The sequence below is a fragment of the Fundulus heteroclitus genome, unplaced genomic scaffold, assembly GCF_011125445.2.
Source record: "Fundulus heteroclitus isolate FHET01 unplaced genomic scaffold, MU-UCD_Fhet_4.1 scaffold_56, whole genome shotgun sequence".
In the NCBI taxonomy this organism is placed as follows: domain Eukaryota; kingdom Metazoa; phylum Chordata; class Actinopteri; order Cyprinodontiformes; family Fundulidae; genus Fundulus; species Fundulus heteroclitus.
In genome coordinates, this window is record NW_023396989.1 from 47,478 (window position 1) to 64,397 (window position 16,920).

Sequence of the window (16,920 nt, forward strand, 5' to 3'; positions counted from 1 at the left end):
CTTCATAGTTTCCGCAGTTTTAGTGTTTATGTCTCAGGTTAGCTTAGCAGTTAGCTTAGCCATTAGCCATTCATTGTAGCTCTGCTGCTCTCACCATGAACTGCGTTCATATTTATTAGAAGAAGAGGAAGTCCTCAGTAGAAAGAAATGAGACCAGATTGGATTTGGGAGATTTTTACTCGTGATCCCCCTGAAGAGCAGAAAAGCAGGTAAGACGGTCTAAAGGTCCATTCATACCCTACGTTTGGCCTACACGTCCGTATTTCTGTCCGTACGTTATATCCGTTGACTCCTTCATACCTCCGTCCGTTGAGGTGCACAATAACCAATATTTCCTCTAGGTGGCAGTGCTGGGCGCCAATAATTCGTCATTGATCAAACATGGCGACGGTCCAAGACGTGATTTTGTTGTATTTGCTCCGTAAGTAAACTTTTTGTTTGTCCCTGTGCCCCGGACACGACACATCATATGTGTGGGTAGTTGAGGACAAGCTCCGCAAGTCGTTCCTCGAATCCGCCATTGTTTAAAACCCAGAATTATAACCTTCTTCGTGATTTTGTTGACATTTTGTACAACAAACTTAATAGCGCCCCCACCTTTTCCGGTAGTATTGATCCGTTTCGTCCGTGATCGTAAGCTTCCAACTTTCGTGTCAAAATACGGACGAAATCGACGGTTAGAACGTATTAAACACTCCACACATATCCGTATCCGTCTTTTACGTGAGGTATGAATGGGCCTTAACGCAGTTATTCAGAAAGGGACTTGGAGGTTTATTACCTAAATTTCCCTAAAAATTGTCCCCTCCACCTTTAGCTTGTCCTGAAATTTGAGATTAAAAACTTATAACAATATTGCAACCAGTTAGTTAATTACAATAAGAAAATAAGTTGGACATCTGGATCATATAATCCACTGTTTCTAAAATCACATTCACAAAAATCTATCGCTATTGTCCATCCAGAGACAGATATTATGTTTAAAGGCACATCACCGGGAACAGGAAGGGACAGACTAAGGCTGTTCAGGTCCGTTTCAAACCTGCAGAATCAGAACCACTAAGGAGACTTTCTGTGTTTCAGTGTTTGGGCTGGAACTCATCTGAATGTGGAGCTACGGCAAGGTCCAAATATCAAAGCGTTCAAAATCATTTGATGTAAATATGAGCCATGAACATAATTCAGTATGTAAAATGGTAAACTATCTTCAGTCATTCAGATTTATGGGGATTGTGTAAAAGTGTTCATATCCGTATATAAATAGTAAAATGTATGTGGGAAACGGGTGGGACAATCTACAGTTTATACTAACCCAGTCCTTGAATGTGTGTAGTATATAATAAAGTATACAATTTGCTAATTTCTTGACATCACTTATATTTGTAAGGCGATTACATGTTGAATAAAGCTGAATTCAGTTCAGGGGCTTTTTACTGGTTCTGATTTCTGCAGAGCCTCAGCTGTTCCCTCTGCTCTGCAGTGACGTTCAGGTCAGACTCTTGCTTGCACCACTTTCACCCAGAGCTTCTAAAACTGGTGGTGTTTCATAAAGAGCTCTCTTCTCCTCTATAGCTTAAAGCTCTTTGTTGGAAAGCTGCTCCTGACAAAAGTTGAAGCCGGCTGGTGAATCATGTCTCCTGCTGTGAGCTGGAGACTGCAGCTCAGTTTGACTGCAGCTGCAGGAGGAGCAACAGGAACAGGTGAATCACGCCTCAGGTGATGCTGTAACGCCCGGCTGTCGGCAGCAGAGGGCCTGCTGATGTCAGAAGATCTGATTCGACGTGGACTCACTCCATCTGCTCCACTCTGATCCTAACAACTCATCTTCAGGCTTAAAATTTATTTCACACCAACGGAGTTTCTCCTCCACGTGAGGTGACGAAGACGCTGCTCTGATTCATCTGTGTGTGTGTGAATGAATCAGGGATGCTGCCGTCCTACTCTTCCCTCCTTCCTCCTCCTCTTCTGTCGTGACGTTGGCTCAGGAGGAAACACCACAAACAGTGCTGAGATATTCTGAGAGATCATGCCGAGTGTGTGAGTGACTCAGAGGGAAATACCTCTGTGCATGGAGGAGGAGTTTAACTGCTGGAGGTATAATTGCTGTCAGAGAGCAGAGAGGGAGAGCAGAGTGACCCTGCTCGCTGTTCCAACCCAGTACCAGAGAGAACCAGAACCAGCACAAGCTCCAAATGAAGGATTAACCCAGCAGAACCACGGATTTGAACCAGCATCTCACCATCAGAGGGGACGGCTCACACTTGTTGACTGCTTCTGTTGCATCTTTTTATCTCAAACCCATGAAAGACGAGTTCTAACGGGTTCTAACGCCTGTCTGACCCAGAACCTGCTTTACTCTCTGGTAGAACGGCGCTCCCTGATCCCTCCATCAGATCCTGCTGCTTTGACTTTTCTCCCTGGACGGTCAGACTCGACCCTCCGGTCCTCCCATCAGGTCCGGTTCTCTGGTCCTCAGCGGCGACCGCACACATTTAACCCTTTGCAGGACCATCAGCGTTGGTCAGGGAGCAGCATGTCTTCTTGGGCTGCGCTCTTCTTTGTGGCTCCCATCTTTCTTCTGATCGACACGACTCCCACCATCTCCTCTCCACTGGAGGTTGCTCCGCGGCTCCAGGAAGGGGCAGCAGCCTCTGATTGCCCGTCCTGCTCTCTGGCTCAGATGAGGAAGAATTTGTCTTCGTCTGGAGGTCAGAGTGACATGGTGGAGGCGGTGAAGCGTCACATCCTGAACATGCTGCACCTGAGCGCCCGACCCAACCTGACGCAGCCGGTTCCTCGTGCGGCTCTGCTCAACGCCATCAAGAAGCTGCATGTGGGCCGTGTTACTGAAGACGGTACTGTGGAGATACCGGAGGACAGCTCAGGCCCTGGAACCTTCCCAGAACCTGAACCTCCATCTGAGCTGATCATCTTTGGAGAGCCAGGTGAGTCCAATGTTTTGCTTTGATCAGTTTTGATGAGAGCAGCTCAGGTTCAAAGGTTCAGGGATTGATCTGCAGGGTAACTGCAGGTTGCAGAGCTGCTAACCCCTAATGAACCTCGGCTCTGAACCGTCAGTGGTTGACCTCACACTGACTGGAGGTGTGCTTCTCCTCTACATCCCATCTTCATATATGCAGCGCTTTAAAACGACGCAGCCATGAGCCACGTGCTGCACAGCCGGTAAAACAGACTAAACAGTCCAATCAGTGCCAGACTCACATGCTGTTAAAAGACGCTCCATCACCTCTAGGAAGCTCCTGCCTGCTCAGCTCACCTGAGCTCACCTGAGAAGGTGAAGGGAACCCGGGCTGCAGGATAAGATCCAGGCAGGTGTTTACGTGGGAGCCGCCACGTCGTCTGTGTGTCTCTTATCTGCTCGTTCACAAAAATCCAACAAGTTCAAAGTTTGTTTACAGATTTCAGTCAGACGGAAGAACCGTGTGAAGGTCATCAGAGCTCTGTGGCCCGAGTCTCTTCCTCAGTTGGCTTCAGTCAGAGTGAAACTTTATCAAAAGCAACGATTAGAATAAAGACAGGAAACAACAATCTGGTCTGGTTCAGTCCAGGAGACCAAACTGAAATCAATATAAATCTCATTAAAAAACTTCTCTAATTTACAATCAGAACCTTTTCCACACTCAGCGTCATGTGACCCGTCCTAAAACTGCTGACTCTCTCTAATCAACAAGTATTTTTATTTGTTCCGTTTGAAAAGACAACGCAGAAAATGAGTTTTTCTGTGTGGTTGGTCAGATTTTCAGCAGGCAGAGTTCTTGTACTGAACCGGCAGAACCCAAACGGTGTCAAAAGTTCTGAGTTGCCCCTGAATGTGACGAGAAGAAGAGAAAGCAGCTCCTGAACAACACGGATCCTTCTTCACGTGTCGGTCGCTGACAGAAATGTGCAGAATGGTGTTAGGCTATAAATAGTTGTCTCTTTGCTGAGAATTCTGTCATTAAACGGTTCTTCTGAGGCTCGCCCAAATTAACGACCAGTAACGAGGCTGGTGGGGGGGGGGGCATACCGAGTGGTCTCAGGCCGTAAATAATCTCTTTATTCAGAGAAATCTGGGCCTCAGTAATTATTCTGCAACAGGAAACAAACAAGAACCAAGAGGACACGATGGACAGCGTTCCTGATCTTTTTTAGGCTCTCTGTTTATATCAAATATATTTAGAGGCAAAGATCTATTCATGCATTTTCCTTTTGTTGATTCATCTAAAACGGGGGGGGGGGGGGTCTTCTCCTCTAGCACTGCGTCTAACTTGTCTGCTGCTTTGCGCTGCAGGAGACTCTCCGAACACGGTGACCTTTGAGGTCCTGAAGGACGGCGACTCGGCCGTGGTGCAGGAGGCCAACGTCTGGATCTTCCTGAAGATGTCCAAGGCCAGTCGGGTCAGAAGTAAAGTGATGCTGCAGCTGCTGTGGACTCGCCGTGACGGTGCTGCTCATAAAGACCAGTTTGTTTCAGAGAAGATGGTGGACAGCCGGCGCAGCGGCTGGCACACGCTCTCTGTGAGCCACGGCCTTCAGTCCCTGCTGGACGGCGGCAGCAGCTCTCTCAGCCTGCGGGTCTCCTGCCCGCTTTGTGCCGAGGTCGGGGCGTCGCCTGTCCTCACGCCCGGCGCCGGAGCCAAGGCGAGCGGCCGGGTTCAGTCCCACCGGCCCTTCCTCATGGTGATGATGCGGGCCGAGGAGGAGGAGCCTCAGCGCCGAGTCAAACGAGGTCTGGAGTGCAACGGCAAAATCCACGTGTGCTGCAAGCGGCAATTCTACGTAAACTTTAAAGACATCGGCTGGAGCGACTGGATCATCGCCCCGGCCGGGTACCACGCCAACTACTGCGAGGGAGACTGCCAGAGCCACATGGGCAGCTCGGCGCTTTCCTTTCACTCGGCGGTCATCAGCCATTACCGCATGAGGGGCTACGCGCCGTTCCAGAACATGAAGTCCTGCTGCGTGCCCACCAGGCTGCGGGCCATGTCCATGCTCTACTACAACGAGGAGCAGAAGATCATCAAGAAGGACATCCAGAACATGGTGGTGGAGGAGTGTGGCTGCTCGTAGAACTAAAGGCTGTAGAAAGCCTGCAACCCGCTTCCTGCAGGAAGTTCCCCAAAAGCCCCTTCATGTTCTCACATCTGCTCTTCCTCAACAGAGCGAGCCAACAGAACATTCCCACTGGGCCGGCTCTGCTGCTGTTCGTCACCCAAGTGTTCCTCTGGAGGTTCAGTGAACCCCCTGGATGGAGAAGAGTTCATCCATCTGCAGGAGCCAATCATCACCGCTGAGAAGGTGAAGGTAGACGCGAGCCACAGAGAACCTCTCAGATTCAGACAGAAGCCAAAAATGAGCCCATGATCAAAGTTTGGCTCGTTTTTCTGAAATCGAAATGAGACAAAAGTATGAAAATACCTGAAACTGTTTCTGGAGCTTCTTTTAGCTCTTGATATAATTTATTTGCCTATTTTTGTCATTAAACTGTGAGCCAAGATGAGTTGTTGTATGTTTCTTCTTTAAACTTCATCAGACCAACTTGAAAAAATAAGAGATGCTGGCTGGTCCTCAACTTCCTGCTGAAGCTTGTCTCCAAGTCAGAATAGAATAAAATAGAATTCAACTCTATTGTCATTACATTGTCACAAGTACAGAGCAACTAAATGTGTTCTCTGATTTTAACCCATCCCCTTGGGGAGCAGTGGGCTGCCATGTGTGGCGTCTGGGGAGAAATCTGGGGTTAAGGGTCTTGCTCAGGGACCCAGAGTGCCGGCACTGGGGATTGAACCGGGGACTTGCATCCTTCTCTGAGTGCAAGCACACTGCTCTAACCACTAGACCACCACTCCCCTGAGAAACAAACAAACAAAGATTTACTTTCAATTTGAGCAGAAAGGTGATGAACGGGTTTTAGTTTCAGGCTCTTGGTGGTGTTTGTCTGATTCTGTCCCAGATCCTCAGAAGGAGGAATCACACTCTCAGCTCTCAGTCTGCATGGCTCCTCCATGACGGACCCAGAGCCCAGCGAGCAGCACCTGTTGTTAGGAGGGTGAAGCCTTTCATAGGTCCAGCAGAAGCAGAACCTCCAGAACCAACAGTTATAAACAGCATGACACCAAGCATCCAGAACGCCTTCCTGAAAATACAGCAGGTAACCCAGACAGAAAGCTGCTACAAACACTCAGAGGTTCCCTTCCAGTATGCTACTGATGGTTCACTGAAAGCAAGCAACTACAAACATGGCTGAAAGGTTCTGCAGGGACAAACCAGAGCTTCAGGTGTGGTTCTGGGGGTATAATACGGTCCTGATGAGGCTGGTTGTCTGACCAGACTACCAAAGCACCTGCTCAGCAACAGTCACATCAGAAACGGCTCGTCTTTCTACGTTGGTTGTCCTTCTATTTAATTCATATTCTCCAATCAGAGCACACCTTCAGGCCAACAAACCCCCCCCCCCCTCCCCCAACTGATTCACCATCTAACCAGAGAGGAGGAAGCGAGCGACGGCAGCCCCAGATCAGCCTCCCGGTCTGGGCCTAATGCCGCTGAACGTCCCGTATTTAACCTCAGACTGACTTCACAGCGGTTCCTGCTAAAGAGAGCTGGCATGAAAAACACAAAGTTCCCACTCACCCAGGAAGGATGTGAGAATCACAGGAGAGTTTAAGGGGACTTTACTTGGTGGGGGGGGGGGGGGGATGTTTGGCCTGCCAGAACAACAAGCTGAGGTTAATTTTCAATGACATTCTTTGTAGAACTTACATTTGCAGCAATAGAATATAAATAATACGGTTCATAGTGATGTCATGGCACCTTTAATGAAGCTTACAACAGGACCTCACTTCCCTGGACTTTTCTCAGACCAGCTCAGGTAAAGCTGAGTCCCACCTGCCCGTAAAGGTACCTGGCCCATTTTCAGTTCTGCTCAAACACAAAATCCTGGGTAAATGGACCTGAGAGCAGCTGCTCTCACGCTGACGTCATCAGCTGACCCGAGTGCAGATCTGATCTGAAACCAGATGTTTGATCAACCAGGAGACAAACAATCAGAGTTTGTTCAACGGAAAAGCCCGGAAGCTAATGCAATGTTTGTCCACCAGAACCGAGGCCTTCGGTCTGCGTAATCTGGTTGTGAGCCGAGGCAATATGGGCCGCCAGCATGACCTCCAGATGAAAAAGGTAATTAAAGATAAAAACTGCAATAAAGACAAATGCCCGAGCCACCTCAACTGGCTCCTCTGGACGTGGAGGAGCAGCGGCTCTACTCTGAGTCCTCCCCGGATGACTGAGCTCCTCACCCTATCTCTAAGGGAGAGCCCAGACACACTACGGAGAAAACTCATTTCAGCCGCTTGGATCCGGGATCTCGTTCTTTCGGTCACGACCCAAAGCTCATGACCATGGATTCAATTCAATTCAATTTTATTTATACAGTGCCAATTCATGAAACATGTCATCTCAAGGCACTTTACAAAGTCAGATTTAATCATATTATACAGATTGGTCAAAAATTTCCTAGATAAGGGAACCAGTTGATTGCATCAAAGTCCCGATAAGCAGCATTCACTCCTGGAGAAGCGTAGAGCCACAGGAAGAGTCATCTGCATTGTACATGGCTTTGCTGCAATCCCTCATACTGAGCAAGCATGAAGCGACAGTGGAAAGAAAAACCACCCATTAGCGGGAAGGAAAAACCTCCAGCAGAACCAGAACCAGGCTCAGTGTGAACGGTCATCTGCCTCCACCCACTGGGGCTTAGAGAAGGCAGAGCAGAGACACAGAAAGCTCAGAAGCTCACATTGACCCAGGAGTACTTTCTATGTTAGAGAAGACAGAGCAGAGACACAGAAAGCACAGAAGCTCACATTGACCCAGGAGTACTTTCTATGTTAGATGGTAATAGTGGATGATCTGCCTCCCCTGATGATGTCACAGCTAACAGAACACCAGACCAGGTGTACCTTCTATGAAGAAAAAAGAGAGAGAACAAAAGTTAAAAGCTGAAATAACAACAAACAATGCAGATTGGAGAGCAGTAGGAGAACTCAGCAGAGAGAGAGAAATAGACCCTGATGTCCTCCAGCAGCCTAAGCCTATAGCAGCATAACTATAGAGGTAGCTCAGGGTAACATGAGCCACTCTGACTAGAAGCTTTGTCACAAAGGAAAGTTTTAAGATTAGTCTTAAAAGTAGACGGGGTGTCTGCCTCACGGACCAAAACTGGGAGTTGGTTCCACAGGAGAGGAGCCTGATAGCTAAAGGATCTGCCTCCCATTCTACTTTTAGAGACTCTAGGAACCACCAGCAGACCTGCAGTCTGACAGCGAAGTGCTCTGTTAGGAACATACGGGGTAATCAGAGCTCTGATATATGATGGAGCTTGATTATTAAGGGCTTTATACGTTAGAAGGAGAATTTTTAATTTTTTACTTTATTACCAGAGGCCAAGTTAATGCCATCCAGATTAAGTGATTGATTAAGAAGTGTATTTTTTGAGGACTCTGGCCCAAAGATTACAACTTCTGTCTTGACCCTAGAGTTTGAGGAAGATTTATTATTAACATGAACAAACTGGAATCTGTCTGACAGATAAGATTTAAACCAGCCTAATGCTTTCCCCTTAATCCCTACAGTATGCTCAAGTCTTTGTAGGAGAATATTGAGATCAACTGTATCAAATGCAGCACTGAGATCTAACAGGACAACTATAGATACAAGTCCATTATCTGAGGCCATGAGAATATCATTAGTGACCTTCACCAGAGCTGTTTCAGTGCTATGATGAGCTCTGAAGCCAGATTGAAATGTCCTTAAACAACTTGGTTGGGATCGGGTCTAACATACAGGTAGAAGGTTTAGATGAAGCTAATATTTGATGCAGTTGATCACAATATTCTCCTACAAAGACTACACAGGCACCCTGTGGTACTCACTTGTGGAGTACCACAGGGTTCAGTCCTTGGACCAATTCTCTTTACTATATATATGCTTCCCATTGGCAAAATTATCAGACAGCATGGGATTAATTTCCACTGTTATGCTGATGATACTCAGCTATATTTATCCATAAATCCTGATGAATCCAATCAATTACTTCGACTGCAGTCATGTCTTGATGACATCAAAAGCTGGATGACTTTAAATTACCTGCATTTAGATTCTGACAAGACAGAAGTTATAATCTCCATGTCTCTGACTCCATCCTCCATGTCTCTGACTCCATCCTCCATGTCTCTGACTCCATCCTCCATGTCTCTGACTCCATCCTCCATGTTTCTGACTCCATCCTCCATGTCTCTGACTCCATCCTCCATGTCTCTGACTCCATCCTCCATGTCTCTGACTCCATCCTCCATGTTTCTGACTCCATCCTCCATGTCTCTGACTCCATCCTCCATGTTTCTGACTCCATCCTCCGTGTCTCTGACTCCATCCTCCATGTTTCTGACTCCATCCTCCATGTTTCTGACTCCATCCTCCGTGTCTCTGACTCCATCCTCCATGTCTCTGACTCCATCCTCCATGTCTCTGACTCCGTCCTCCATGTTTCTGACTCCGTCCTCCATGTCTCTGACTCCATCCTCCGTGTCTCTGACTCCGTCCTCCGTGTCTCTGACTCCGTCCTCCGTGTCTCTGACTCCGTCCTCCGTGTCTCTGACTCCATCCTCCATGTTTCTGACTCCATCCTCCGTGTCTCTGACTCCATCCTCCATGTTTCCGTCACTAATGACGTCAGAGTTAAAGTCTGGAATCAAGAAACCCATAAATCAGCTACAACTGTCAGTGATCTTAACTCACCTGAGTTCCCTGATGTGTTTGCTGCCTGCTATAACTCTAGACAGAGAGGAGTAGCAATTTTAATCCACAAAAACGTTTTGTTATTGATTATTGATCCTAAAGGTAGATTCATAATAATTAAAATATCTATTCATAACCAGAAGTTATGTATTGTTAGTGTATATGGTCCAAATGTTCATGAACCCTCATTCTTCCACAAACTCTTCCATGCACTTTCAAAACACGGGGATTGTTCTCTAATTATTGGGGGTGACCTCAACTTTGGTCTAAATGAGGAAATAGACAGGCTGAATACAACAGGGTCTCAGCGCAGTTGGCAGTCATTAAATATAGTCAAACAATACATGAGTGATTTTGGTCTTTGCGATGCATGGCGTTCTCTTCATCCTAATAGTAAGCAATATACTTTTTTTTCAAATGTTCACCACTCTTATTCTCGTTTGGACTATTTCTTAATCAGCAGTTCGCTGCTGTCGGACGTTTCAGAGGCTGTAATTCATCCTATCGCTATTAGTGATCATGCTCCTGTTACTTTAACCCTAACAAACAAAAAAATAACCACACAAAACAAGAGCTGGAGATTTAATACATCGTTGCTTAAAGATGAAGATTTTAATAAATTTTTCAAAGAAGAGTGGGCTTCATACTTAGAACACAATGATCTGCCAGGCACTTCAGCATCTATACTTTGGGAAGCAGGGAAAGCAGTGATGAGAGGTAAAATAATTTCATTCTCATCTCACAAAAAGAAGTTGGAAAACAAGAAGATTCAGGAATTAGAAGAAAAACTTAAGTTACTAGAAACTTCCCTGGAAGAGGGAAAGTTGGGTAAAATCCGTAAAATAAAACTAGAATTAAACCAGTATATTGAAAAGCAAAACAAATTTCTAATAGAAAAACTTCGATTAGAAAGTTTTGAACATGGCAATAAGTCAGGAAGCTTCTTAGCTAATCAGTTAAAAATAAATAAAGAGAAAACGACTATATTTGCAGTTACAGATTCCAATGGGAATACATTACATGATCCAGAATGTATAAATAACACCTTCCGTGATTTCTACAAAATTTTATACACATCACAGATAAATCCATCAGACATTGTCATCAAGCAGTTTCTGGATAAAATTACACTTCCTAAACTATCAGATAACCAAAGAACGACACTGGACTCACCGCTGACAACAGTTGAAGTTCAGGAAGCTAACAAGCATAAACAATAAAAAGGCTCCAGGTCCAGACGGATTCCCTACTGAGTTTTATAAGGAGTTCTGGAATATTCTGGCACCAACGTTTCACAGAATGTTGCAAGAAATTCAGGAAAATGGCAGATTTCCAGCTAATATGAACTCTGCCACCATCAGTCTTCTGCTTAAGCCAGGCAAAGATCCTATGTTGCCCACCAGCTATCGTCCCATATCCTTAATCAACGTGGATATTAAAATAATATGTAAAGCTTTTGCAAAACGATTAGATAAAGTCACTGTTCTCATAATCCACCCTGATCAAACTGGTTTCATCAGAGGAAGACAGTCATCCACAAATACACGCAGATTACCCTCTTTCAAGTAATTAGATTACTAGAATCCTTCTCAAAGGTTTCTGATTACTCTATAAACTGGTCTAAATCTACGGTACTGCCAATTAATTGCTCTTTTCAGAACCCCCTAGATTTAGACTTACAATCAGGAAATATTAAATATTTGGGTATTACTGTGTCGTCTAAACTAGCGGATTTAGTAAACCTTAACCACATCCCACTTTTAAAAAAGATAGAAGATGACCTTAAAAGATGAAAATTGCTTCCAATTTCACTTATAGGTAGGGTAGCTTCGATTAAAATGATGGTCTTACCTAGAATTAATTACTTATTTTCAATGATCCCCAATAAACCATCATCTGACTGGTTTAAATCTCTAGACTCTTCAATCTCTAAATTTCTTTGGAAAGATAAATCATCTTAAAGACGCTACAGAAAACTAAAGACAGAGGGGGACTAGATCTGTCTAACTTCCATAATTACTACTTAGCAAATAGACTACAATACATCACTAAATGGATAAAGCAAAATCCGTTAGACGAGCCCTGGATAGACATAGAACAGAAAATATGCAATAATATCACAATTTCAGATTTGCCGTTTATTAGCTCAAATATAATACGGCATACATGCTTTAAAAATATTAACATTAGCTCCACTATGACAGCATGGTGGGAGTTTCTTAAAATGACAAAGTCATCACTTATCCCATGCAGTCGTACACCTATCTGGAACAACCCTGACATCCTACAAAATAATAAAATGATAAACTTTACATACTGGAAGAATAAAGGTATTAAATTTCTGGAACATCTACTTGACGGAACTGAGTTTATCAATTTTGCTAAACTAAATATGCAATATGGCATTAGTAAAATAAAATTCTTGTAATATGAACAAATTAAATCTGTAATTAGAAATAAATTTAAGCAATTTAAAGGTGGTTTACAAATCCCAACAAATATGTTAGAGTTTCTAGATTTAACCCCCCCCCCCCCAAACTACTGTCTAAATCATACAGGACACTGACTAAAATAGATGATTCAATATCTCTTCCTATAATGAAATGGGAAGAGAATTTATCAGTTAGCTTTGTACAAAACTTCTGGGCTCAGATATGTCTAAGAACTTTCAAATTGAATAGAAACACCAACTTACAACTAATACAATACAAAATCCTTCATAAAGTACACTACACAGGCAGGGGCGTAGCCAGAATATTTTTACTGGGGTGGCCTTTACAGACGCTCCATCGTAGCCTCGTCCAACAAGGTTAGTTCTGCACTCAAGTCCATATCTTTCCAAACAGTGGACTATTCTGTCCTTAAGTCCTTCTGCATCCAACTTGGTTGCATGTTGAAAGTCAACAAAGCTTTCATGCACTGCTCCGTTGTAGTAATAACGAAGAACCAGTGAAGTCTTTGGTCTCATCAGCGATTATCGAGAAAACTTCACTTTTCTTTATTATATCTTCACGGACCATATAGACCAAACATGCCAATATTTCATTCTGTATTATTGGACTTGTGTACTTGGCATTCGGCCTTCCGTTTATTTATTTTTTAACCAGTGGGTCATGCTTTGCAATCAGTTCTAACGTTTCTAAAAAGTTGCCTTTGTTTTCTGCCTCTTCAGTCTCACAGTGACCTCTTTGGGCAATGTTTTGTGTAGCGGTTAATAGAAGTACTTCAGCAACAGTTTTAATGTACTTCTGATTCTCCTGATGAATGCTTCATTAATGGCATCACGAATAGAGGTGTTAGAGAGAACTGCCTTTTTATGCTCCCCCCATGCAAACATGGAGTTGACATGACCTTCAGACATTTTATGTAATTTAAAACCTGCATCTTTGTACATTGCCTTTTTCCAATGGCAGACTCCCCAGAATGAAGTAAAAATGGATGCTGGCATATTTGGGTGAGAGAAATCTCTACATGAAAAACAGTAAGAGGCATCTTGGCTTTGCGAATATTCAAGCCATGGATACATTTTATACTACTCATCTCTGAAGCACCTTTTCCGATCACTTTGCGTTGTTCGAGGAAAAACCTTCAACATTGGCTGAGATGGACCAGCAGCAGCAGACTGTGAAATATCTGAAAATTACACAAAATGAATGCCATTTAGAAGGATTGACAAAATAGTAATAGTAATATTTTAACATTTACATTTTATACAAAAACCTGTTCCTAACAGTCACTAAGCAGTACAATTAAAATTGAGAAGGGGCTTCGGATACTCGATCCAGTGAAGTTGATGCTTCTCCTACAGAGATATATATCTTGGTAAACATTTCAATCTTGAAATTGTGATATTATCTTTTTCCTTCTCTGATATAGGCTAATTGTAAAATAACTGTATTCCTATCAAATCCTGACTAAGAAAAGATGTGTGATTGAGAAGTCAGAAATCCTCATGTAAATTCTGTTTATTTTATCTTGGACACAATCTGAACATGACCTACCATGCTGGGTAGAGGAAGCTGGGGTGTGCCGCCCTGGGCGGGGGCCCCTTGGGGGTTCCGGTTCCGGGGGGTGTGCCGCTTGGGATCTGGGCTGGCGCGCACCCGGGTGTCTGCCCCTGCACGGGGCCTCTGGTGTGCTGGGGGGCCTCGGGGCATGTTGAGCTGGGGGCATGGACATCAGGGCAGATGCTCTTCCCCTTCTTTGGTTTGGCACTCTGCTAGTGGGGGGAGGGGAGGGAGGGGGAGTAGGGACTAACCCAGCCTGGATGTCTATTGTAGTATGTATTGTGAGTTGTTTGAATGTTAGTGTTGGGGACGGATTACATCTATGAGTGGGGGGTGGGGGTGTGTGTGGATGTGGACGTTTTGGTGGGCTTTGTGTCTGGCCCCCTGTCTCGGTCCTGGTCCGTGCCGTCTCCCGGTGCTGGTTTCGCCTGGGGGGTGGGGTTTTGGAGGGCTCGTGTGGGCTGGCTGGCCAGGGTCCCCCCTCTTATTTATTTATTTATTTTTATTTATTTATTTTTATTTATTTTATTTTTTTGGGGGGGGCAGTAGGCTTGGTGGGTGGGCTGGGGGGTGGAGGTGTTGGTCCTGGTGGGTGGTTGGCTCGTGGGCCCTGCCGCCTCTCCCTGGCCCCCGGGCTATGGTGGTGCCACTGGCGTGGCCCCCTTCTCTGGGTGGGGCTTTCGGGGAGAACAACATGCAACAACACTTGAGAACAACATGCAACAACACAACATCTGAGCGGGCGTAGGGAGGATCGGGGTCTTTTCCACACCCCTGTTCTCTGATTGCGGCACGGAATCTGGGGCCTGGAGGAGGAGCAGGCCACCGGGTCCAGGGTCTTGGCGGGGGGTTGCTGTGGGGCGCGACCGGCTTGCCGGGTCTGGAGCTGACGCCTCTGCTCTCCCCAGAAAGGGGTGGGGGGGAGGGGTGGCTAGGGTAAGGTGGGGGAGGGAGTGGGTTTATTAGGTATTTAGGGGGTGAGGGGGGTTCTGCTTGGGTGGCTCGTACGGATCGTGTTGGCCCCCACCCTGGGGGGCCTGGTCCGGAGGGGGTCTGGTCCGGGGGCACGATCGGGGGTCGGGCGCAGGCAGGCGGATCGTTGGATTGTGGTGCCCCTCGCCCCCATTTGGGATTGTTGGATGTGAGTGTTAACTAGTCATGTGTGTACAGCGTCGTCTTTTTTTAAGTATGTATATGGTGAGTGGGGCACTAGGGTGGGATGGTGTCAATGAGATTTTTATATATTTTTTTTTTTTGCTGGGTTCGGGTCCAGTCCGGCTGGGGCCCCCGCCGCGGGGGAGGGGCGCCCCTGGGGTCTCTGGGCCCCAGGGCCCATGGCCAGGACCACTTCAGCGCGGCTGGCTGTTGACGGGCTCGTCCCCACGGCTCCTGGGGGCTTCAGCATTGCGGTGGCTGGGGGATTTCCTCAGGGTCGTCTCTCCTCTTTCCTTGGGGGGGGGGGGGGGTTGCAGATATCCTGTGTCGGCCCCTCCTGGGCGCCCTGCTTTGGGGACCCCTTTGGGAGTCCGGGGTTATGGGTCCCCTGACTCCTACCTCTGTGCTCGGGGAAGGCGGGTCTTCGGTTCTCCACAATCACTATCAAGCTATTTCTGGATAATCTTCACCTAAACTAGTGCACTTTCACATCTCCCACTGGTGCTGGGTCCCAGTTATTAAATGTTCACTTATATACAGTAATCTTATAATTTATTGATTTATTTATGTTCTTTCACTTTCTTTTTTCAAGTTTCACATTACACATGTCAGCTTACATAATAATATATATGATTTAGCAATGGCATCTAGGTGTTATTCGAGTGTATCTGTTGCTTTATGTCTGTTGGTTGTGCTGTTCTTTTTGTGTCTCTTTCCAGGTGATGAAGCAGACAGAGGACGTTTTATCATTCTCTTCCTTTTATCTCTTCTTTCTTTCACCTCTTCTCTTTCTTTTTTTCTCTTCTTGTTCTTCCTTTACTCTCCCATTGTAGTGTCCACATAATTTGAAATTCTCCCTGCAGGAATCACAATAAAGCTATTTACATGCATAAATCAAGTGGAGCACTATGGCGAAAGCTGTTTGCTCCACTTGTGAAAGTAAAATCTGTCGAGCTCTATCTGGCATTAAGATATCGATTCTTATTGCCACATTGCTAGACAGGACACTGGGGAAAAAAAAGTCTGGAATGAGCTCAGCAGCTGAAGCTCCTTACCTCTGACTGCTGAAACTCTCAGCGCCCCCTGCTGGAGGAGTGCCGTCATCCCTTCATCTTTTCTTCAGAGCGTTTCTCTGTGGGGAACATCTGAGGAGGCAGAGATGTGCGTACTCGCAGACACCCAAAGAAACGTGATGAGAGGTGGACGACCGTCATGTGAGTCAAACTGAAGGATCTATTTTTTGTGTGTGGGCGGCTGCAGGATACGTCAGCGCTGTCAGCAGAGAGAAGGCCTGTTAACCTCGACACCACCTCCAACACAAACTTCTGCTCAGACTCACTGCTGCTATTCCCAGACATTCACCCCCACACCGAGCTGCTAAATCAGAGCCGGGCTCAGCGTCCCGCCCCCTACCTGCCCCCGGCCCGGTCCAGCCCACAGGTCTGGACCGGGCCGCTCTGAAACCCATTAGTGGAAACAAAGGTTTCATGTCACTCTCTGGAATCAAACACATTTAGAAAGACATCCATTATTTCTTTCTAAAAGATAAATGTGTAATGTGTGTAATGTGACAGAAATGCAGAGGTCTTCACCAGGTAAAGTTAGAATGAGTTCATGAGATGAAGCCTGACTCTGTAACCATGTTAGACTCTTAATGGGACAGGCCCCCGGTCCAGACCAGGGATTTAGGCTTTTGGTCTAAGACATTTAACCAGAATGTATACCAGTTCTCACTGGAGCTGAAATAAAGTCTTCTCCAGCTGAGGCTGCTGCATATTCCAGGTTTCCAAGATGTAAGCGTCCATCTGAAGACTTAAACCCAGTAATCACATTTAAAAGTGAAACTATCAACCATAGCTTAAGCTTTCCAAGTTGGTAAATTAGGATAAGTTAGAGAAAAAAGGTGTTTCATGAAGGCAGCAGAGCCGTAGTTTAACTCACCTCTACTGTTAGCCACTCA

General features: G+C 45.8%; 1 protein-coding gene across 1 annotated transcript; it reads left to right on the forward strand.

Moving 5' to 3' along the window:
- The first annotated feature begins 1,433 nt into the window (after positions 1-1,433).
- Positions 1,434-5,500, forward strand: inhbab (inhibin subunit beta Ab). Its single transcript, XM_012858262.3, has 2 exons — positions 1,434-2,945; positions 4,292-5,500. The coding sequence occupies exons 1-2, from the start codon at positions 2,069-2,071 to the stop codon at positions 5,068-5,070; spliced, it is 1,656 nt and encodes a 551-aa protein (XP_012713716.1). The 5' UTR covers positions 1,434-2,068; the 3' UTR covers positions 5,071-5,500.
- The last annotated feature ends 11,420 nt before the right edge of the window (positions 5,501-16,920 follow it).